The sequence below is a fragment of the Cebus imitator genome, unplaced genomic scaffold, assembly GCF_001604975.1.
Source record: "Cebus imitator isolate Cc_AM_T3 unplaced genomic scaffold, Cebus_imitator-1.0 Scaffold15, whole genome shotgun sequence".
Classification (NCBI taxonomy): domain Eukaryota; kingdom Metazoa; phylum Chordata; class Mammalia; order Primates; family Cebidae; genus Cebus; species Cebus imitator.
In genome coordinates this window covers 8,972,336-8,995,131 of record NW_016107330.1, presented here as the reverse complement: position 1 = coordinate 8,995,131, position 22,796 = coordinate 8,972,336, and the positions used below count along the sequence as shown (strand labels likewise).

General features: G+C 54.0%; 1 protein-coding gene across 2 annotated transcripts in view; it reads right to left on the bottom strand.

Moving 5' to 3' along the window:
• The window catches only part of PAX7 (paired box 7), a 115,022-nt gene that overhangs the window by 24,559 nt on the left and 67,667 nt on the right, over positions 1-22,796 (bottom strand). For both annotated transcript variants that reach the window (XM_017505787.2, XM_017505799.2), the window contains exons 6-7: positions 21,572-21,737; positions 19,266-19,468 (exon numbers count right to left, since the gene is read on the bottom strand). In XM_017505787.2, coding sequence (XP_017361276.1) covers positions 19,266-19,468; positions 21,572-21,737 — 369 coding nt within the window. The remainder of the gene's footprint in view (positions 1-19,265; positions 19,469-21,571; positions 21,738-22,796) is intronic.

Genomic DNA, 22,796 nt, shown 5'->3' with positions numbered 1-22,796 from the left:
GTGGCAAAGAATGCATCTCAAAGAGAATACATGAAACTATGTTATACCCCACCTCCTGGGCCTCAGGGGGAACACACTCACCCCTCATCCTGGGTGTCTGAAGAAAAGTTTGAGAAGCCCTGCGAGCACCAGATGCCCTTTCCTTAGAGAGCATCAAGGCTAAGGAAGCAGCTGGAAACATTCTAGGGTTTCCACCAGCTTCACCTCTTGCTGCCACGTTTGGGGGCCCATTAATTTGTTGTCTTGGTTTTGTCCGACTGGACTATGAAGTCTGCAAGAGCAGAGACGAACGTTTCAGCAATCCCTGAATGTCCAGTTCTTAGCAAAAGGCCCTTGGAGGGGTCCGAGGGAGGAAGAAATGAAACAGAAAAGGGAGGCGAAGGGTAAGAAGGAAAGGAAAGGCGGATGGAGACAGAAGGTGGAGAGGAAAGAGCTGCAGCCCGGGGAGGTGACATAACTGAGAACGAGCCCGGTATACCTATTTACCTGGATCTGATTTGGAGTTTCACTCTCCCCTCCCCCGATGGACCCAGGAGCTCTTCCTCCAGAGACCCAGCCTCCCTCCTGCTCCCTGCTTGCACTGTAGAAAGTTCCCACGGGTGAGGGCTTCCGGGGCCCTGGGAGAAGGAACACAGACAGCCCTTCCAGCTACGTGACGCCCTGCCGCCTCACCCACACAGGGCAGGGAACGCAGGCTCCATTCTTTGCAAAACAAATATCTTCTCCGGAGCAGCCCCCACGTCCCGCACCTTCTTGTTTAGCTCACCGACTAATCCACTTATCGAGGATAAAGCGCCTGTGAATCCCCATTTGATAAAGGCAGCTACGAAATTAGCAAAAACGTGCCCACGGCATCGACGCACCAGGCAAACAAGAGGCTGGGGACGGTGGCGGAGAGATGTTGTCTCGTTTCAGTCCCTGGGCCCTAAGAGATGCGGGAGGAGATAGGGGCTTTTCCGGGCTTTTTCGCTGGCGCTGCAGGCTGGGAAGGCGATGCCGATGCTGTGGGTTATACGGGGGAAGGGGTTGGGCAAATGGAGTCCCCACCTCATCCTATGCTGCACACACCCAACTCCATCCTGGGCCCCCGCTCTGATGATGACCCTACTCCAAGTCCCTGGTGCTGACCACACTTCCAAGATCAGCCATTCATAATCCTAAGCTGATATTCTTTAATGCTGTTGCCCTGTCAGGTACGACTCTAAGCATTTCATTGAGTTAACCCATTTACTCCTCACAACAGCCCTGGGAAGTAGGTCCAACCCTGTGTCATTCACATTTGGTAGAGGAGCAAATGGAGGCACAGAGAGGTCAAGTCACTTGCCCAAGATCACACAGCTGGCAACCATTGCCCTCAACTTAGATAATACTCTCCTATTCAACATGACCGATTCTAACTCCAGCCTTGATCCCATCTCTGATGGCAGTCCCCCAAACCATGCAACACCCCTAATCCTGACTCTCCTTTGAAGTAAACATGGTCTGCTTTTCTGCCACTCTGTACAGGGCTTTGCTGAAGCCTGTGTGTTTCCAGACATGGCCTGATGGCTGCCAGGTTCACCTCCCTGCATCATTGACAGAGCAGAAATAGTTCTTTTGTACCAGAAATGGTTCACATCCACCGTTAGTGGCTCTGGTATCAACACTGTGTGGGGCTCCCCAGAGAACCCCAGCAGCCTCTCTGCTTTGCCCCAGGGAGCTCCAGGCTCTCTGCTGGCACGGCCTCCTGGGCACAGCAGCAGGACTCCTGCCACTTTCACAGAGCCAGGGAAACTGAGGCTTGAAGGGAAACAGCCAAGGTCATTTGGCTCATCTGAGAGTGTCTTTGAGGAAGCGTCTGCTCTCTGCTCCTGGTGGCTGGAGGGGATCCAGGGAGAGAGAGGATCCAGGAAGGGATTCTGGAAGTTCAGTCCCTTTGCTGCCCACCCACCGCCACCTCTGGCTTGCGGAGAAGGAGTTGGCCCCAGGCCTAGGGGGTGGGGACATTAATCACAGGGTAGCACCTGTCAGGGTGGCATCTGGAACTAAAGGAAAACACTTGGGAAAAGGGCAAGACTTCTCACCCTGGGCTCTGAGGGCTCTAGGACCCACCACTGCCGCACTGGGAGGCCAGGGCATCTGGGGTTCAGGCCCAGGCAGCCCCCTGTGCATGGGAAAAGGTCCTTGCCACAAACACCTGGCCTGGGAGTGGGAGAAGAGGCTGGAGGGAGTGGAGAGGAGCTGGCTCTGGCAGGTCACGGGGCTGAGTGGGAAAGGGACCTGCTGCTGCTGCTCCTGTGGACCGACATGGGGGAGCAGGCGATGGGGCTGGAATTCAAAGTTGGGTTCCTCTTACGGCAGAGCTGTCTGTGTCTCTCCCTCTGAGCCCTCAAGCCCTCTCTCTGGACCTTCCTCCCTCCAGCTCCGGAGTCCCCCTCCTTCATCCCCAGCCTCTTTGATTCATCCCTCTCCCAGCCCTGCCCCTGTATATGCCCCTGCCTCTACACTGCTCTGCCCTTGCTCTTCTCACTCCTGTTTCTATCTCTTGGTCTCTGGGTGTCTCTCTCTGCCTCTCTTTCTCTCTGCCCCACCCCCAACCTCCACCTCTCTCCACCCCTTCCTTTCCCTGACGCTTCGGTGGGTCTGTTCATGCCCATGTTCCTTCTCTCCATCAGCACCTGATACCCTGGCCCTCTCTGGGCCTGGCCGTCTCTTTGACCACTTCCTTGCCCCATGTATACCTCCCTGCTACAGTCACATGCCAAATCAGACCAGGAGCTTGATGTGCCCAGCACTGAGCTGCCATGCCAGGGTGCCAGGCCCATACCCTGGTCTGGCTGGGCGTTGGCTGAGTACAGAACCGCAGGGCTGGAGGAGTTCTCAGCCACCTCCCTCACTCTCCTGCCTCTTCCTCTGGACCTCTGAGGGATTTGGGGTTCCCTCCCAGGTCCCTTCCTTTCTCTGTCCTCTGCTGTCCAACGAGGTCCACTTTGAGTCACCACAGGGAGCTTATGGGGCATGTGAGAGCTGGGAGCGGGGGAGGGCATGAGAGGTCATCCTTCAGTGCTTCTCAAACATTCACGTGCACGCAGAGCCTTTGGGGGAACTCGTTAGGAGCAGCAGGGGTCTGCTCCCGACCCTGCCTGTTCTGGCAGCCCAGCTTGGAGGAGAGAAGTGTTATCTGGGTAAACCAGGAATTTCGCTTCTAACATTGCCCCTTGCTGCTGACCACGGGCTTCACCTCTCTGAGTTTGCAAAACGGGCACAATGATTCCAAGCCCTCAGGGAGAACCAAATAGCTAATAGAAGTAGAGGTGACTTTGCCAACTGTCGAGCCCATGGGGTGTGGCACGACCGCTACTATGATCAGTAGCCACGCTGGGAGACCAGCTCCAGTTCTTTGGGGTCAAAGCAAGGTATGGCCTCAGTCGGGACAGCTGTTTCACCCCAGAGACTTAGACAAGGAGAATGAAGTTGGCTGGGGTTGGAACCACAGCCCAGGGGTCTCAGGGAAGGAGGCCATGGAGTTCCAGGGCCGGGAGAGGCATTACCTATGCCTGAGAAGGGAAGGGAGCCCCTTTTGGAGGAGGCTCCGGAACTTCTGCCCCTGGGCATCATGTCTCAATTTCAGCCTGGATGTGTCCCCTTTGTGATAAGACACTTGCCAGGGCCCTCACGGGACCTTAATCCTCCGATGCTGCTGGTCAGAGACCCGGGGTTGGTGAGAGGGTCACATTCATTTGGCCTCGGGCCAGTTTCACCGGCAGTCCCCAGGGCCTGGGGAGTGAGTGCTGAGAGCACACGCTATCCCTATCCCCCAACGCCCCAGCCCTCACACAGCAGGATGGAGGAACTGCAGCAGGGCGGGGGTGGATTTCCCTCAAAAGCCCCACCCAGTCTCCCACATGGGTTGCCTCTTTTGTGGATGCCTGAAAAGGTTTCCCAGGGCTCTGTGTCAAAGCGGAAGTCACCTGACCTAAGCCACTGCGAGCAGAGGCACAGATAACCACACATGCCACAGATCAACCTTTTGCAACGATAACGCCATTACCACACGCACTATGCCCTTGGGAAGCCCTGCTAACTCCTGAGTCCTGGACAGTGAAAGTGCGCAGGGGCCTTGGGGGGGTCTCTATCTGCAACATGAGATAGCCAGTTGACTTTTTCTAGGTGTCTGCCAGCTCTGAGATTGCTGGGGAGGGTGATCTCAGTTCATTGCAAGCAGACATTCCCTCCAACTTGTTTTCTAAAGAAACAAAGGGTCAAGGCGAGGATACCACTGAGGTGCACTGGGACCTCCAGGTGCACTGAGGTTAGGGAGGCCTTCGACAGAGCCCCACACTCCTCCACTCAGGGTGAGGCCGACAAGGGGGAAACCCGCTAATCCATGCTTTGGATGTGCCAGGCCTGGGACTGGTTGCCTTGCATCGTGCCCTTTCAAAAAATACAGATTTCCCCAGTCCTACCATGGACCTACTATAACAGCCTCTCAGGGCGGAGTCTGCCAATTTAGATTTTTAACAGGTCTCCCAGATCATTTTGAGGCTCAGGTCTGGGAACTGCTGACTCTAGCTCAACTGCCCCACCCGGCAAGGGCTGGCCCTTCCATGTTGACAGGTAAGGCCTGGATTCTGCTTACAAACCACGCGGAGCAGAGATGGGGCACTCCCTGCTTTCCAAAGTTCAGCTGACTTCTGCCTCCGCAGGACACGCGCCTCCTGCCATCTTCACAAACGCGCCCGCTCTCCTGTCCCCGACACCCCCCTGGAGGTTCAGGTGGGATCATGAGGGCTCCCTTTGGCCTTACTTTACAGAATCTCACCTCCTGTCCCTCTGCAATCTCCACATTGTTGAGCCATAGCTTGCCAAGGAGGGTGGGCAGACAGCAGAGCCAGGGCTCTAGGTGGTCTGTCCAGTGAGTCAGGGCAGCTGGCCCTCTAGACTGTATTTGCCTCGCTACAAGGGGGCTGTGGGCCCTCCCCAGGCCTCCCTCCTCTCTGGAAGCTTCTGGCTCATGGTGTGTCTGCTGGCTTGTCTGTGGGTGGACTAACTGAAGGTTCTTGAGGGCAGAGGCCAGGTTTAGCCAACCTGGCATCCTCTATGTGCAGAACGGGGCACAGAACAGACCCTCATGAGAGCCCAGGGCATGCCCGTTGCTGTTTACTGGGCACCTACTTTGTGCTAGGCTTTGTGTTGGGGACACAGGCCAAGAGCCAAGCAGTCCTTACATTAGAGGGAGAGAGCTGTATCCAAAAAGTTAGAAACCAGAGGCAAAGCTGCTACCTAAAGGCATACAAGGCATGGAAGGGGACCTGGCCACCAGAGCCGGGTCAGGGCAAACTTCTGGAGGAAATGACCTCTGAGCTGAGACCAGAGGGATGAGCAGGGCTGGCTGAGTGCGGAGAGGGAGGGTGACAAGGTTCTAGGTGGAGGGAGGGAAGGGCAAGGTGGAGAAGGCCCGAATGAACGGTGGGGAACGGGGCGCTCCCGAGGGAGCCTCTCGGCCTCCCTCCCCAGCAGGCAGCAAGGCTCTTGTTCACCGGCTGTCCGTCCTTCGCCGCCTGCCGGGTCCCCAGACGGCCGAGGCCCGGCGACCAAGACTGGACGAGTGAGCGCTGCGGCTCCGCAGGCCTCAGTCTGGGGGCGGCCAGGCGCGCGGCTGCTCGGGATCCCAGGCCCGGGCAGCGGGAATTAAGCAGGCCGCGGAGCCCGAGGGCGCCCTTATCTCGGGGAGACAGTTGTTGGGAATCACTTTGACTGAGTGGTTTTGTCTCCCCGCATTTTCCACTGTCAGGCAGCCTCGGGCCACGGATCAAAGGCGCGGCGGCGGCGGCGGAGCAGCGCGGGGAGGGGCGGCCGCGCGGATCCCCCCCCAACCCCGACCTGATCCCCCTCCACACCGCGGCCCAACCCCCGCCCCGACCCGGGTTGGCCTCGGGAGCCCGCCCGGGCCTCTGCCTCGGAGCCCAGCAGCAGCGCAGGAATTCGGAAAGGGGACACAGGGGAGGGGGAGAGGGTAAAGGGGGGGCGCAGGGGCTGAAGATGGAGGGGAAGAGGTGTTTGTTGGGGGCGGGATGAGGGAGATTAGGGGGAAGAGAATGGGTGCAGGCGAGATTGGCTATGTGTGGGAGGAGACCAGGAAGGAGGGAAATAAATGAGGGTCTGAGAGAAGGGGGTGGGTGGAGACGGATCCAGGCTGCAGGTATTCTCAGGGTTATGACACCGACAGGGAGAGGGTGAGCAAGGCGGGTGGGGGGTGCAGGGGGGTGAAGGGAAATGGGGCACGAAGGGAGAAAAGAGGAAATGGGGAAAGGCGAGAAACAGGAAGCAGGGAGTGTGTGGGGGGGAAAAAAAAAACAGACGTGGATTTTCCATCAACTGAGCAACTGAGCCCTAGAGAAAGCTTGGGGCTGCAGGAGGGGACAGGGAGGCAAGAATGGCTGGGGGGTGGGGGAGGCTGTCCACCCTCCCAAGAAAGTGTAGGCTCTTTTCACTCAGAGGGCAACAAAGCCACAGAGTGGGGGAGTGGCAGGGCCGAGGTGCACAGGAGTTAGGGCAGCACTCAGGCCCGTCCTTCCAATGGCCTCCACCCACTTCCCGGGGGATTGACGGAGATCTCTGATGCTCTCAGAATCTGCAAGGGAGGAGCCTCCCCTGCCCTTAGCAGAACACCCCTGGTGGCCAAGAACACCTGTCCCCACTGAAAATGGTGTTGGAGAAATGTGTTCACAGCTGGAGAGAGGGCAAGGAGGGAGAAGGGGCAGGTGGGGAAGGTTAGGGAGCCCCCGGGGCTGAGGTGGGGACAGGGCAAGAACCTAGAGTCGGGGGCAGGAAGGAGCCGTGGAACAGGATGGAAAAGGCTGATGGAAAGAAGATGGCAAATGAGTCTGGAAGAGACAGCTGGAAAGGTGCTGAGGGAACATGAATTCTGCAGCAGGAGGTCTGCGTCCTGGCCCTGCACTAACTCACTGTGACCTTGGTCCTTTGTGGCACCCATTGGAGCCTCAGACCCCATCTGCAAAGAGCTACCTCATATCATACTAGGTGTTCTGCACGTTTTGTGTATATGAACACACTTCTCAGGCTAGCTCTACAAGATAGGAAGGATTATTAGCCTTACCTTACAGACGGGGAAACTGAGGCAGGGAAGAGCGTGTTTGGAGCCACACAGGTAGGAAGTGACCATGCTGGGGACTGAGCCGAGGCACAGGGATTCTATGCATTTTGATCCCCCAGCTCTTCTTAGTGAGCAACTTACCCTAGACAAATTATTTAAACTGCTCCGTGCCTCTGTCCCACCATCCGTAGGACAGAAATAATAATTCCAGCACTTCCTCCTAGGGGATGTTATAACGATTAAATGAGATAATTCATGTAGCTGGCTTAGCACAACACCTGGCTTGTGGTAAGAGCTCAAACATTTTACTTATTATTATTTAATAATATTTGTGTAGCAATGCTGACATACTGTCTCACTTATATCAATATATACTTTTAATGTACTGATCAAATGTAGTAACTGCACAGGGAAAGGACAGCTAACCCAGCATGCTTGGGGGGGTGAAGGAGGGCTTCATGGAAGGGAGCCGAGTCTTGAAGAAGAAGTAGGGGTGGGCTCGAAATGGTAATGGGGTGGTGGAGAAGGTGTTCTGGGCCGTTAGTAGCAGGTGCAAAGGCTTGCAGGCAGAGGAGAGCACGGGTCCCTTTTGGTGACTCTCGAAGTCATCCCCACCTCTCCTACCTGGGACCTCGCCTGGCCTCTCAGGTCGGATTCCCCAACCATCCCGGCGGCCTCCCTCCCACAGGGGACCCCAGGGACAGGCCTGTGAAACTCCAAGTCTGCCCGCCGTATTAATTGCTAATCTCCCTCATTTTCTTTCCTTCTGTCTGCTGAACTGCCTCGTCTCCAGTCCCTGTGCTAATCAGAAGGAAGGACAAATCCACTATTTGCATTCTTTCCCACCAAGCCAGGCAGCTCTGGAAGGCTAAACCCCTGGCCTGCTGGGATTCCCAGGAGACGGGAGGGAGATACAGGCTGCAGGACTGAGAGGGGTCCAGCCCTGCCCGCAGATCTGGAGGCCATGACTCCCGTGGATGGACAAGAAACCCACAGAATCACCAACTCTGAGCAGGAAGACTCATTGGTAGCAGTTGGTCCATGTCTTTCATTGCACAGATGGGGAAACTGAGGCCCAGAGCAGTAAGGCATCTGTCAAGACCACTTGGTGGGTTGGAGGCAGAGCATAGAGGAAACTTGGATGTCCTGAGTTTCCAACCAGTGACCAGGGCCCAGAAAGGAAATAGCCTGGGCACAGAAACCTAGCAAGACTTCTGTAGTTCAACTCTTCAGGGCAAGGAGAAGCAGGGAGGGGAAAACTGTCTGAAACTCTTAGTAGATGCCAGGAATGGTACTAAGTGTTTCACATGAACAATCTCATTTAATTCTCATAAGCCTGCAAGGTGAGTAGCAGAGGCCCCATTTCACAGATGAGTAAACTGAGGCTTGAACTCATATAACTTGCCTGTGTTCACAGAGCAAATAGGTAGAGGAGCTAGAATTTGTTTTTTTATTTTTATTATGTATTTATTGAGATAGAGTCTCACTCTGTTGCCCAGGCTGAAAGGCAATGATGAGATCTCAGCTCACTACAACCTCCGCCTCCGGGGTTCAAGCAATTCTCCTGCCTCAGCCTCCTGAGTAGCTGGGATTACAGGCACGTGCCACCACGCCCGGCTAATTTTTGTATTTTTAGTAGAGATGTGGTTTCTGACCAGGCTTTAGTAAAGACGTCATGCTGGCCAGGCTGGTCTCAAACTCCCGGCCTCAAGTGATCCTCCCTCCTCGATCTCCCCCAGAGTGCTGGGATAACAGGCGTGGGGCACCACACCCAGCCTAGAAACTAGAATTTGAGCCGTGGTCTGTATGATCATTCCACTGTGTCCGCGATGTGCCTGAATTAGTGTCTGTTTTAATATCTGCCATAGCATTTGCTGCTGTCTGGTCTGCACCAACCTCCTCCTCCTTCCTTTATTTATCCCTGAACAAATCCTGTCTTCCCACTGGGCCTCCTCTTCCAGGAAGCCTTCTCTGATTATGCCATCCCCTCTCTAGACGTCCTGTCTGATTGGAAATCACACTGCATTGTCAACACTGAATAATTTCTCTCCGGGGTGGGATGAGGACTATTGTCTCTCCAAAGTATAAGAGCTGAGAGAAAAAAAAATAAAACAAAAACAAAAACAAACAGACAAACAAAAAGAGCTCAGAGAGCCATGCACATTTCTCTCTTGTCTCCCTCTGTGCCGTGATAAATGGAGTTAGAGACAGGAATTTGAAGGGAATCATATGCAATGATATTCAAGTGCAAACCGAATCATCAGCTGCCTCAAAATCCTCTTGGGAACGGACTACAGCTGCGTCTCACCAGGCCTGCTGTATGCCCAGGGGTTACCCAACAGTTGGCGGTGGTCCCTTACCTGCCAGACGCCGAGTTATAATACAAGTGTCACACCAAGATTTTGTGTGCCAGGTACCACCATGCTGCCTGTGGTCCTACTGAAGACCATGGTCCCTGACAACAGGGCTGTGTGGAAACATCTAGAGCTTCCAAGCAGGCTATGAGCCCCTTTCCCGCTTGTTTACACCAGGCCTCGGCTCCACCTGTGCAGAGGGGCAGAGGTCAGCTCCTGCTCACACCCCCTGGAGGTGTGGAGTTTGGATGGAAGCAGATGTTTTGCTAATGGGCATAAAGAGGCTCAGAGTGGCCCCCACCCCTGTTTTTTGAGACAGAGTCTCGGTCTGTCGCCCCAGCTTGGGGGTAGTGTTGTGATCTCAGCTCACTGCAACCTCCGCCTCCTGGGTTCAAGCAATCCTCCCACCTCAGCCTCCCAAGAAGCTGGGATTACAGGTGCCCGCCATCACGCCTGGCTAATTTTCGTATTTTCAGTAGAGATGAGGTTTCACCATGTTGCCCAGGCTGGTCTCAGACTCCTGACCTCAAGTGATCCGCCCATCTGAGCTTCCCAAAGTGCTGGGATTACAGGCGTGAGCCACCACATCCAGCCCCAGAGTGGCCCTTGAAGGCCACCCTCTATCCAGCTCTCCTTCAGACTCAGATAGACGGGCTGAAGGCCTGGAATCTTCCCAGAATCCCACTCAGTTCTCTAAGAAAGGAGACAAGGCCAGGGTCGCTCTTCCACTTCTCCCTCAATGATAAAACGGCTCTGACAACACCCTGAAAGCCAGTCAATACACCAGCCCTCCCCATTCCTAGCAGAAGCTACTCCTAGGCCTGCTCCACTCCCTCGCCAGCAGCCTGGAAAGTTCCTGAACCCGGTTTGGCCTTTCTTTCTGGGAGGGGTTTCCTCCCTCTCCCCTGCCCTCTCCTTTCCCTCCACCCAGGAAAAAGGGGTGGGAAAGGCAGAGACACAAACATGGGTCTATTTTCACAGGGGAAGAGGCTCTGCCCAGGCCTCTCCCTGGTGGGCCGGAGCGGGAGCCTCTGATGGACGTGAGCAGGTGGTTTTGTGTGATGAGGAGCCGCCAGCGGGGAAGTAGCTCAGCTTTTCCCACTGAAGTGGGTTAACTGCGGACAAAGACAGAGCTGGATGTGAGAGCAGGGTGTTGGCGGGATCTGTCTCTCCAGGTTCTGGACAGGCTGAAAATGCCCAGGGCCAGGGGCTAAAGTGACCATTGACTCACACCTCCGCTACGGCCAGTTCCCGAAGCCCTGCAGTTCATTCCTGCCCTGGGCCTCCCGGGCAAGAGAACCAGAAAGAGCCCTGGGGAGTTGGGGGCTACCTGATGAGCGGAGTGGACAGCAGCCTAACTGCTAGCCTGACGCGGTGACCAGGGGCTGGTGGGTGTGGTTTGGGCAGGGCAGTCTCTGGGAGCTGGGCTCATCCTGGGTACAGAAGGCCAGTTAGGAGGGCAGACACTGAAAAATGTCATTTGGCTTCAGGTCCAAGAAACCCAGCTGCAGTCTCTTGGCCCATTCCACAAACTGACCCCTCATTCCACACCATCAACGCTGGCCGTAAAGGGAAAGAGGGGCGTGGGGGTGGGTGTTGGAGGGTGGGGGTGCCTCCGTTAGCTTTCCCCTCGTCCTGGGAAAAGCCACTCACAGCCCACGTCCTTCCAACTTGAGTCAAACACTCCTCCATCAGCTCATCCTTCCCCAGGGGCCCGAGGGAGGAGCAGGAGACAGCCTTTCCCCCGATTTCTGGAAAGAGGGAAACTCTGCACCTGGCGCCTTCTCCTCCCCAGACTCAGGTCAGCAGAACACCTTCCATTGCCCTGGATAGGAAACGGACTCAAGCATTGTCCAGCTAGCTGAAAGGGGCCAAGGAGAGAGGGGAGGTAAAAGAAGGGAACAGAGGGAAGGGAACAGAATGGGCGGCAGGGAGGCAGAGGCAGAGGCCAGGGCACAGGTGGAGCGGTGTGGTGAGTGCACATTTAGTGAGCGCCTACTTGTGCCAGACACCTAATTCAAATTTTCCCTTAGTTCTCACAGCAACCCCTGAGAGGTAGCGATTACCACCCCTGTTTTCCGATGAGGAAAAGGAAGCCCAGAGAGGTTAAGCAAGCTGTGCCAGGGTCACACAGCACTTCAGTAAATGGCAGAACCAGACCTCCGACTCAGGGCTGCTTGTTGGCACAGGCCGCCCAGTTTCTCTCTCTCCAGGCTTCCTTCCACCCGTGGGGCCTGAGGGAGAGGACTCCCGAGGAAGCGGAGGCCCGAAAGAGACCCTGAGAAGGCAAAGGGAGGAAGCGGGCAGCAGGAGAGCTTCCCAGGAAGGGAGGAGAAGGAAGGGCTGGGCGGGGCGCAGAGGAGCGCGAGGCCGGGGTTAAAGCCCCATGTTCCTACAACCCGCTAAGCCGGAGAAATGAATTCTGATCCCTCCAAAACCCAACCTTGGAAAATGTGCGAGAGAAGGGTCTCCTTTCAGGGGGCAGGAAATCCTCCACACCTCCTCCTGACGCCCTGGTAATGCCAGGATGTCCCCAATCTGCTTTGAGGAATGGAGAGATTAAGAATAATAAAAAAATTGCAATAAAATATGTGTGAAGGAGGGGGTAATTGTGGACAAACGCAGCATTCAAATTCATTTTTCAGCTCTTTTACACACCATTTCAATCTTATTTTCTGCTTGTTAATGAGATCTTGTTGCCTGGGCTAGGCAAAACCTTCCAATATCAGGACGTAATTGCACATAATTTTCTCTCCTACCAGTGATTTGCATCAGTTTTTTAAAAAAATTCTGGGCTATTTAACACCCCACAATCCCCCTCCCCATCTTCCTGCCTACAAATCTCTCACTCCCGCCTTCTTCCTCGTCTCTGGTCCAGCAAGACTCATTTTAAATGCTTATTATAAACGCAGTGTCACCAATAAAGGGGCGGGGGACATGAAGAGGAAGTGAGAGGAGAGGTAGGGGATCTCCAGTGCCCACTGTGTGAGCGGCACTGCTCAGTCCCCTAGGGCAAGTGGACTGTCTTGGTCGTATCTTGCTGAGAGTCAAGTGGTGGGAGGTTCCTGGGTCGGGCAGACCTGAATTAGAACCCCATCTCTATTGCTCACCTGCTCTGTGGCCTTCAGCAAGTGACTTAACCTCTCTGAGCCTATTTCCCCAAGAATAGGGTTGCTGTGGGGCTGGAATGGCAAGTGCTTACGTGGGATCTGACACACGTATGTGTGCCGCTGATGGAATGTCTTTTCTTGCTGAACTGGCTGCCCCAAGGTCTCAGACAACGCCAAAGGGCAGTACCGGGCATGTGCTGTTAAGACGCACCCAAGAGACCTCATTCACAAATTATAAATAAAGGTAAAGCCTTGAGCTTGATTACTATGGGTCTAAGGAGGCAAGAGGAAGCTTGGCGTTTGGGGACAGCAACTCTGAACCTGGCTCTGCCATTAATTGCCCCTGTGACCTGGGATGTCAGCTTCCCTGGATGGACCGCCAGACCAACCTCACCAGGCAGCTACGACACAGTAGCATAGTGGGTTCTGGAGCCGGGCTGGTGGAATCCTAACTCTGCCGTTTGCCAGATCCTAGCACACGGTGGGCCCCGGGGAGAGGCTCCGTCAATGTTTGTTAGATGGTTGGATGAATAGAGGACCCTGGGCAAGGAAGGTTTCCTCATCTGTAAAACGAGGGTCACACGATAACAGCCAAGAGTCAAGGAGGGCAAGCGGGGTCAGCTGGCTGTAAGCACCATCTCCGCCACTGCTGTCGCCGTAATTACTAAAGGCACAGGCTGCCTGGGAGAGAAGGGGATCGAGAAGCAGCAAAGGACAGAAAGGGCTGGTGGGCCACGATCGTGGTCGTGTGGTTAACCGCATGCTTAGAGAACGTCCTTCATTAGCTCGGCGTGTGGGGAAACTGTAAGTATGTAAATCCCTTTAAGGGTTCCTTCGTTTTAAGAAAGGAACAAAGGAGATGACGAATGTGGGACATTGTGAAGGAGCATGGGGAGGGGTGCTGGCAAGATGGACACCCCTTCCCCCGGGCTATGGCAGGGGCCCTCGATGCCAGCCAGCCAGGGGTGCCACTAACCCAATGGTGTGACTTTCAGAAAACCTGGGGACATTGGGCCATCTCTGGGCCTCAGTTTCTACTTCCTACTCTGATATAGTTGGCATCTTAAAAAGGTTGGGAGATGAGGAAGTTTCCAGCTAACCACACCCCCCAGCTCCACCCGGCACACAGCACACGGACCCTGAGAAAGCCCTGCCTGCAGCCTTCAACCCAAAGGACCCTCAAAACTGGCAGAACTTTTCTCCTTGTTCTTTGCTTGGGATCTCGGCCTGCCAGGAACTGCAGCTCTGAATGACTTTCCGACGCCTGTCTCCCCCATGTGTCTCTTGGAACTGTGCTCCAAGAGAGGGCTGGGATTCCACCATCAGACTAAGGCATCTAGGGACAAGGGGTTTGTCTCTTCCATCAGACTGTAAGCTCCTAAGGACAGGGGCTGTGTCTTCCCCATCAGACTGGGGCATCTGAGCATAAGGAGTTTGTCTCTTCCATCAGACTACGAGCTCCTAAGGACAGGGTCTGTGTCTTCCCCATCAGACTGGGGCATCTGAGCATAAGGGGTTTGTCTCTTCCATCAGACTATGAGCTCCTAAGGACAGGGGCTGTGTCTTCCTCATCAACTGGAGACCCCTGAAGGGGCTGCCTGGTGTCCTCCTTTCTACCTATGGCCACCACCCCTAAGAGTGTGGCCTGCTTGAGATTCCTAGACAGGAGCTGCTATGAAGGGCTCAATCCGTAGGTGTCACATTATTCAAAGTCATTTGTGTTACCAAAGATTCCTTTCATCCTAATTGTTTTATGTTTTTAATTAATTAATTTTGAGACAGGGTCTCGCCCTGTCGCCCAGGCTGGAGTACAGTAGCACAATCACAGCTCACTGTAGCCTCAATCTCCCCGGGTCAATCAATCCTCTCACTTCAGCCCCCCTAGTAGCTGGAACCACAGGCTCCTGCCACTGTATCTGGCTAATTCTTATATTTGTTATACAGACTGTGTCTCGCTATGTTGCTTGGGCTGGTCTTGAACTCCTGGCTTCAGGTGATCCTCCCACCTCGGCCTCCCAAAGTGCTGGGATTACAGGCATGAGCCACGGTGCCCCACCTCTAAGTTGTTTTCTAACAATCATTGTCCAGATAACTGGCCCTCAGCCTGGAGCAAAGGGGAGAAAGTGGGCTGGCGGCGGGGAATAGCCTGTGATCCTAACCCCAGATGACCCTCATCAGGAATGAGGTCTCACGGGGAGGATTCCTTTTCCCTACATCTCTTCAGTAGGACTCAGTGCATGAAGCCAGGGACACCCATGTGCTGAGTGCCTAATCCCTAATCCTATTAGACTGGGGCTTGGGCGGGCAGGGGAGACTACGAGGGAACCAAGCCTCAAGGGTATCGAAAACTCTGGAAAGCCCTTCGCCCATATAGCTCAGCTCTGCCCATTGGTCCCTAATCTCAGGTCACTGGCCTCAGTTTTCTCATCCACCACATGGGTTGAATGAGCTGTTTCCTCTACCAAGCTGAAGGGACTGGCCTCCCTAGGTGATTTATTCTTGCACCAGCCAATCTCTAAAAAGAGTGGGGGTATGGGCATTTCTGACAGGTAGGAAGACAATGAATAACTAAGATTCAGGCCCTAGGCCAGGTGCAGTGGCTCATGCCTGTAATCCCAACACTTTGGGAGGCTGAGGTGGGTGGATCACTTGAGATCAGGAGTTCAAGACCAGCCTGGCCAACATGGTGAAACCCTGTCTCCACTAAAGATACAAAAAAATTAGCTGGGCATGGTGGGGCATGCCTGTAGTTCCAGCTACCCTGGAGGATGAGGCAGGAGAATTGCTTGAACCTGGGAGGAGGCAGAGGTTGCAATGAGCCGAGACTGTGCCACTGCACTCCAGCCTAGGTGACAAAGTGAGACTCTGTCTCAAAAAAAAAAAAAAAAAAAAAAAAAGAAAGAAAGAAAAAGAAAAGAAAGAAAGAAAGAAAGAAAAGAAAGAAAGAAAGAGGTCTCAGGCTCTAAAGACATGGGTTTGAATCCTGGCTCTACCTTTTAAGTGGACTGATATCTGTAAAACGCCCAGAGCAGGGTCTGAAGGTCAGAAGTGCTCCAGAAAATTCAGCCATCCTTGTCAACACTGGTATTAAACATACCGTATTATTTTTTAAATTGCATTTTCTGTCTGACTGACCCTGTTGTACTGTCACCTCCACCAGGACAGTACAAGGGTTTTCCTCTCATGTTCCCTGATCTATCCTGAGCGCCTAGAACAGTGCCTGGCACACAGTAGGTGTCTATATCTATCAACATTTATTATGTTGGTGACCCCCTCTGAGCCAGGGGGCACACGCAGAGACGAGAGATGAGTAAGTCGCTTTTCCATGAGATGCTGCACGAGTCCCTGATGCGCCATGGCCCCACTTCCCGGGCTGGGTTTGAGCCAAGGGACTTGGGTCAAGCCACTGGAGGAGGCACGTCTTCCCCCCGTAGTAGCAAGCTGGCAGCATGCTGCCCACCTAGCTTATCCTGGGTCTGCCCAGGTGCTTGGTAGAGACATAGCTTCATTCTCCAGTGTAAGTCCCTTTGGCTTGTGTAAGAACAAACATTTCTTCCAGTTGAGAAGTCCAGTTTCCAGGCATCTGGGCAATATATCAGGAAACTGCCATCCTGGGGAAAGGGACAGTGTGCTGACCCCACAGCCCAGGGGGAAGTCTATACTGTCCCTCCTGCCTGGCTGAGCTACAGAGAAGCCGGTCCTGTCGGGAAGAGAGGATGCAGAAGGCAGATCCGTCCCTACAGATCCTTACGTGCAGAGGATTCCTGGCCCGGCACCTCCCAGGACCACAGCGATGTGCTGATGGTGTCAAGTCCACCTGCCCAGACCGAGGAGGGAGGGTAGTGGGAGTCGGAGCTTAGCAAGCCTGGGAGCTTTTGTGCAACACCCAGAAGCTCCCACCCGCTCGCTGCACCCGTCCTTCAGGAAGTGCTCGCAGCTTAACCTCTGCGGTTCACACGCACAGAAGCACATACAGCCTGCCCTACTGGCCCTGCATCTGCCCTCCTCCAGCAGCTGTTCACCTCCTGGTCCCCTCTGCCCCTGTCAGACCCTCCATCTGTCTTCACACCTTTGATGGGAGCCTCTGGGTGAGCCTCAGAGCTTCTCCAATTCATCATGTCAGCCTCCCAGCCCTGAGGAATGGGCTGGAGGCCTCCTGAGGGTCTCTTGCTTTCAACATCAGTGAAATCCTGGGCTGGGTGGAGGGCTGGGGGTCCAACTTAGGAACTTCCAGGAAAGGGTGGAAAACACAGCATCCAACTCTGAAGCCTCCTAGCTATGGGGGATGCTCCTCCTTGATCTACTGCTCATCCCAATGGGTCCGTTTCCCATCCCCAACCCACACTCTGAAGGCCTGGGCCTTCTTATTTGCTAAATCTCTCCTCTGTCCTGTAACAGAGCCCTGTGTTGGGGATAAACCTCAGCCCACAGTGAGACAGGGCGGGCTGGGAAGAGCAGTGGTCACCGAGTCAGGTGCCCTGGACTCTCAACCCTGGCCTGATCAATGCACACCCGGGCCCTCCATCTCCAAAGCAAGACGGCTGTGCACACAACTCCGAAGTCCCTCTTCAGCTTTCTAAGGACACTCCTCCAAATTTGTTTTGTGCCACCAAGCTGGGCCCAGACTTCATTCTTTGGTGTGGACACTCTGGATTTGCTGCAGCGTACTCCCCCAGCCAGCTCGGGGATCCTGTTGTGACTCATCTCAAGGGCTCTGGGACTTATTCAAGGGCTCTGGAAAGTTAGCACTAATGAGATGGAGGCCATGACCTTGAACCCCAAAGAGGCCAACCGGGGTCCCCAGGAAAGACATTCTGGCCGACAGACTGTATTACATGTGCAGGCTTTAGTTCACCTGGAATCACAGCAAGAGAGTGGGGTGGGCTGGTGAGGACTAGAGCTGGGGCTGACAAGGCCAGCCAGGTCAGTGGCATCAGCCTCCACACTGTGGAGCCTCAGAGGGCTTGGTACATCACTAGGAGCTCTGCAGGCAGCTGCCTACAGGCACTGGGCACTCCCTCTGTGCCAGGCCTGAGCTGCGTACCTTCTACAGATCATCTCATTCAATCTTCAGCAATCTTGGGAGGCAAGAACTGGGATTATTCCCATTTCATGGATGAGAAGGTTGAGGCATAGAGAGGGGAAGGAACTTACTCAAGGGCTTTCTTATAAATAAACGATAGAACTTAAATGCAATTAACCCTCAACTACACAAATTAATGGAGGGAAACAGAAATGAATCCAGGCAAGCAGAAACTTCACATTCTCAGGAATATTTCACAACAAGGTTTTTTTTTGTTTGTTTTTTTAAAATTTACTGTAAGGGTCTGATAGTAAATATTTTAGGCTTTGTGGGCCATATGATCTCTCTTTTTTTTTTTCCTTTGAGATGGAGTCTCACTCTGTCACCCAGGCTGGTGTTCAATGGTGTAATCTTGGCTCACTGCAACCTCCGCCTCCCAGGTTCAAGCGATTCTCCCACCTCAGTCCCCTGAGTAGCTGAAATTACAGGGACCTGCCATCACGTCTGACTATTTTTGTATTTTTGTAGAGACAGAGTTTCACCATGTTGGCCAGGTAGAATTCCTGATTTCTGGTGATCCACCTGCCTCAGCCTCCCAAAGTTCTGGGATTACAGGTGTGAGCCACCATGCCTGGCCTTATATGATCTCTTTTAAAACTACTCAGTTCTGCTATCGTGGCACAAAAGCCGCCATAAACAAATGGATATGGCTGTATTCCAATAAAACTTTATTTACAAAAAACAGGGAGCTGGACAGACATGGCCCACAGGATGTAGCTTGCTGGCCTTCTTTGACTTCTTTTTATTCTCCTTTTAAGTAGCGGGTGTCCCATATTAATTATATTGTCCTGGCAATGGGAAAGCCAGAGAACTAATATTTACTGGGCACTGATTTTGTACCAGGCTCTGGGCTAAGTGTTCTGACCTGTTAGCATGCTGAATGTGGCAGGCGCCCCGTGTTGAGAGGTTAGTAACAGACTCTCCTTGCTTAATGGGTGGTAAACTGAGGCTCACAGATGCTGACTTGCCTCAGAGCCCCCTGAGCAGTAGAGCTGGGATTTAGACCCATGCCAAAGCCTTCACTTTTCTCCCACACTATGGCTCTTCAGATCGGTTTGTGTCACCTGCAGTGGATTCTTACCACAGACACGTGGCTGGGGAGGCGGGGATTTCATTCCTTCCCCACAGATATTTTGGAGCCTGCTGAAGCTACAAAAGCTGAGCCCATCAGTCCCTCAAGTTCACTGGGACTTCCAGCATCAAGTCCTGTTCCCCAAATTCACCGATCACCACCATCAGCACCCGCATTATCTCCCTGACGTCATCCAAAGCAGGTCCTGTGACTTCTAACAGCACCCCCAGGCAATGAGTGACGACTTAACCAATCACACAGAAGCAAACAGAGTTCAGTGACCAATCAGGGTAGAGTTACCAGCCCAGAACCCCATGGGCCATTCCCTCCACCAACAGGACACGATCCTGCCTTTCAGGAATTGGTCACTCCTGGTGAAAAGCCAAGAGCGCAGGACAGAATCCAGGGAGGATTCCTGGTTCTAGAATAAAAACCCCAACCACAGTCCGCCTCCTACAGGAACGATCGCAAGGCTTCCACCAACATGCGGTCCACAAATGCCTGACTTTCGTGGCAACGGGACCCTGGGTGCTGGGCTGAGGCCACCTACCTGCGGACTCAGGCCGTTGCTGACCGGGTTCATGTGGTTGGAGGGCGCCGCCGGGTTCATGAAGCTGTCGGAGTAGCTGGAGAAGCTGTGGCGAGCCCCGTAAGCAGAGCTGGTGTCGGCAGCTGCAGCCGCTGCAGCCAGCCCGCCCTGGTGCATGGTGGACGGTGGCAGGGGCTGGGGCCGGTGCACAGTGCTGCCCCCATCTGTAGAGAGACCCAAGAGAGGTCCTAAGCAAGTGACCTCACCCTGCAGGCTGGGCCTCCAAGAGCAGAAGGCACACCATGAGCCTCCTCCGCCCAGTCTCCAGCCCTTGGAGGGGAGGGACCCCCCTTCTCATGCTACCTGGGATGAGACAAGCTGGCTCCTGGATGGGCACCGGGCACTGGCCAGGTCTTGACTGCCAGCCCAACATTCCAGACAACCCCTAGGCAACTGCACACCAGCCCCTGTTGCTCAGTGCTTGGCACACAGTAGGTGCTCAATAAATGTCAGCTGGACTGAAAGCCAGACCTCAAAGGGAACTCTGTTAATCTACTCAGGTCTGATTCGTCTTGTGAGCATCAACCACTTGCCGGGTGCTTTTACAAATGCTGCCTAAGGGTATGAAGCAAGACTATAAATCCCATTTTACAGATGAAGAAACCGAGGCTTGTTGGGCTCAGGGCACTCACACAAGATGACAAGGCTCGTGAGGGATGGGCCAGGATTGGAACGGCCTGACTCCGGAGCCTGCTCTGTTCTTTGCTGCTGGGCTGTGAACCCCTCTGTGCAGGCATGCTGGGGCGGGGACCCTCAGCACTGGTTCAGTTTATCTTACAACATCGCAGTGGTGGTGGAGGGGGTTCTTCACCTCTCTCCTTGGCCTCCAGAACTCCAGCCTGCCAGCCATTTAAGAGCAAGCTTTACGAGGTAGCTACTTTTTAAAAATGTATTTATTTATTTTGCAGATGGAGTCTCGCTCTGTTGCCCAGGCTGGAGTGCAGTGGCATGATGTGGGTTCACTGCAACCTCCGCCTCCTCCCCAGGTTCAAGCGATTCTCCTGCCTTGGCCTCCTGAGTAGCTGAGATTACAGATGCATGCCACCATGCCCAGCTAATTTTTTTTTTTGTATTTTTAGTAGAGATGGAGTTTCACATGTTGGCCAGGCTGGTCTCCAACTCTTGGCCTCAAGTGATTCTTCTGCCTTGGCCTCTCAAAGTGCTGGAATTGCAAGCGTGAGCCACTGTGCCTGGCCCATGAGGCCAATATCACATACTGCTATTCCTGGTGTGTGCTGGGACAGGGCATGGGGAGGGGGGTGTGTGCGGAATGGGCAGGGTCTGGGAGGGAGGGGAAGGGAACCCTTCTTCCCCTACAAGGCTCACCTTCTTTCCTGGGACTCAGCCTTCCCCTTCCCCTCCCAAGGCCCCTCTGATCCCCTAGCCTCTCCCTCCCGCTCACCTTCTTCCCTCTGCCTACCCCTTTCCAAAGCTAGAAGGGAATCTTCTACTTCAAGCCACTGGGAGAACTGGGCCCAAGGGAGCCCTCCTTCCCAGGCAGACCTCAGGGTTCTGACCCCTCTCAGCCCAGCCTGGCCTAGAGCTGTTCACACAAGAGTGGGAGGAATCTCTCAGAGGGAGCTTTCTCAGGTCCTCAAGGGAGACCTTGACCTTTATTCCATCTGTGAAAATGGATCTTTTGAGAGACAGGCAAGAAAATGAGGTCCCAGCAAATTATTTAAGCCCCTTTGTAAATTTTTTTGGTCATAGGTTGGAGACCAACATAATCTAAAAAGAAACGGTTCCAATGTCTTCCTAGCAAGTACACACACGTTTACACGCACACACACATGCACGTACTCACACTCACACATGCAGTCATACCATGATCTCATTTTAAAAACTAGTCCTTGGAGATCTGGCTTTTTCCCTCCAAAGCTGGTCGTCCCAGTGTCCTCTGCTCCACATCCTCCCTGCTCAAAGCCTGACCCACGCCCCAGCAACGGCATCCCCAGGGGGCTTTTTAGAAGTGCAGAATCTTGGACCTCACCCAGACCAGCATTTTAATAACATCCCCAGTAGATCCACGTTCACGGTACCATTTGAGGTGCTCAGTTCTAAACAGGAGCGCAGGGGCTGCCTTGGGGACCCTGCCTCTCTGCTCTGAGTCAGGGCCACGAATTTTAAAGGCAGGATTGCATCTTTTTTGTTTTAATAGTCTGTTCATATGCAAGTCAGAAACGGTCATTTAAAAAAAATCCTTGTAAGTGAAAGGAAAGAAGGGAAGGGGCGCCACTGAGATGGTAGGACGGGGCCGAGACACTTACCTTGGGAGATGGTGGTGGTGGGGTAGGTGGAGTCCGGCAGCTGGTAGGGGGGCAGCGTGGGCATGCCGGTGGGCGGGAAGCCTCCTGGCAGCAGGTGGTTGAATGCTGCCAGCTGGTTGGCTCCTGCCTGCTTACGCCAACGGGCGCGCCGGTTGCTGAACCAGACCTGGGGAATGGAGAGCAGAGAATGGAGACCCCTCAGCCAGGTTCCTGACGTAGAGCTGCAATACAGCTAGATTCAGTTGCCCAAGCCATCACCCTCTGACCCAGACAGCGTCCTCCCACAGGGAGGGAAATCCCCGGCATTGCACAGGGTGGGGCGGTTTGCAAAGTGTTTTCCTAACCATGTTCGCATTCTGCCTTCACAACCACCAGTGAGGGGGTTCTATATTATCCCCATTTTGCAGATGAGGAAACCGAGACCCAGAGAAAATGGGTGACTTGTCCATGTGCCAGGGTGAGTCAGTGGCCTAGCCAGTCCTGTGTGGCTCTCAGTCCAGTGCTCTTTCCACTGCAGCTGCTCCTTCCTCAAGGGATGCTGGTTCCCTGCTTGACCACCTCCTCCAGGAAGCCCCCCAGGAGGAAGCCACACATCTGCAATCCACCTGAATGTACCCAGATGTGCAAGTTGGGTTATGTTTCTGGAGACGGAGGCTCTACTTTGCTTACCTACCCTGAGCCTCCTTGAAATAGGAAACACACACACACACACACACACACACACACACACACACAGAGGGATTTATCAAACATTAGTGGGATAATAACCCCAAATCTTTGTCTCCCTTTCCTGCAAACACCGTGCCGGCACTTCACGTGTCAATCCATACACAGACCCATAAGATGTGTTCTCCTATTCCCATTTGACAGAAGGGGAAACCAAGGCTCACAGAGGTCACGTTGCTTCCCCAAGTCCACATAGCTAGTCTGTGTTGGAGCTGATGTTCAAACTTAAAATCAGTCTAGCTTTCTGGAGCCCACTTATGTGGCTTTGCAAGTTTCCTGGGAGAGATCAGAGAAAGAGGAGAATAAGGGTGCACTCTGGGGCTGCCTGGAGGGGCTCTTTTCCACTTTGGGCTTTGCACATGCTGGTCCCTCTCACCTGAACACTGCCCGCAGCTGACTCTTTGGCCTTCAGAGCTCAGCTGAAATGCTTCCTCCTACTCAGACTCCCTAATCGTTGCATATAAGGTGGGTTCAGGTAGGTTCTCCGTCTTCTCTCGGG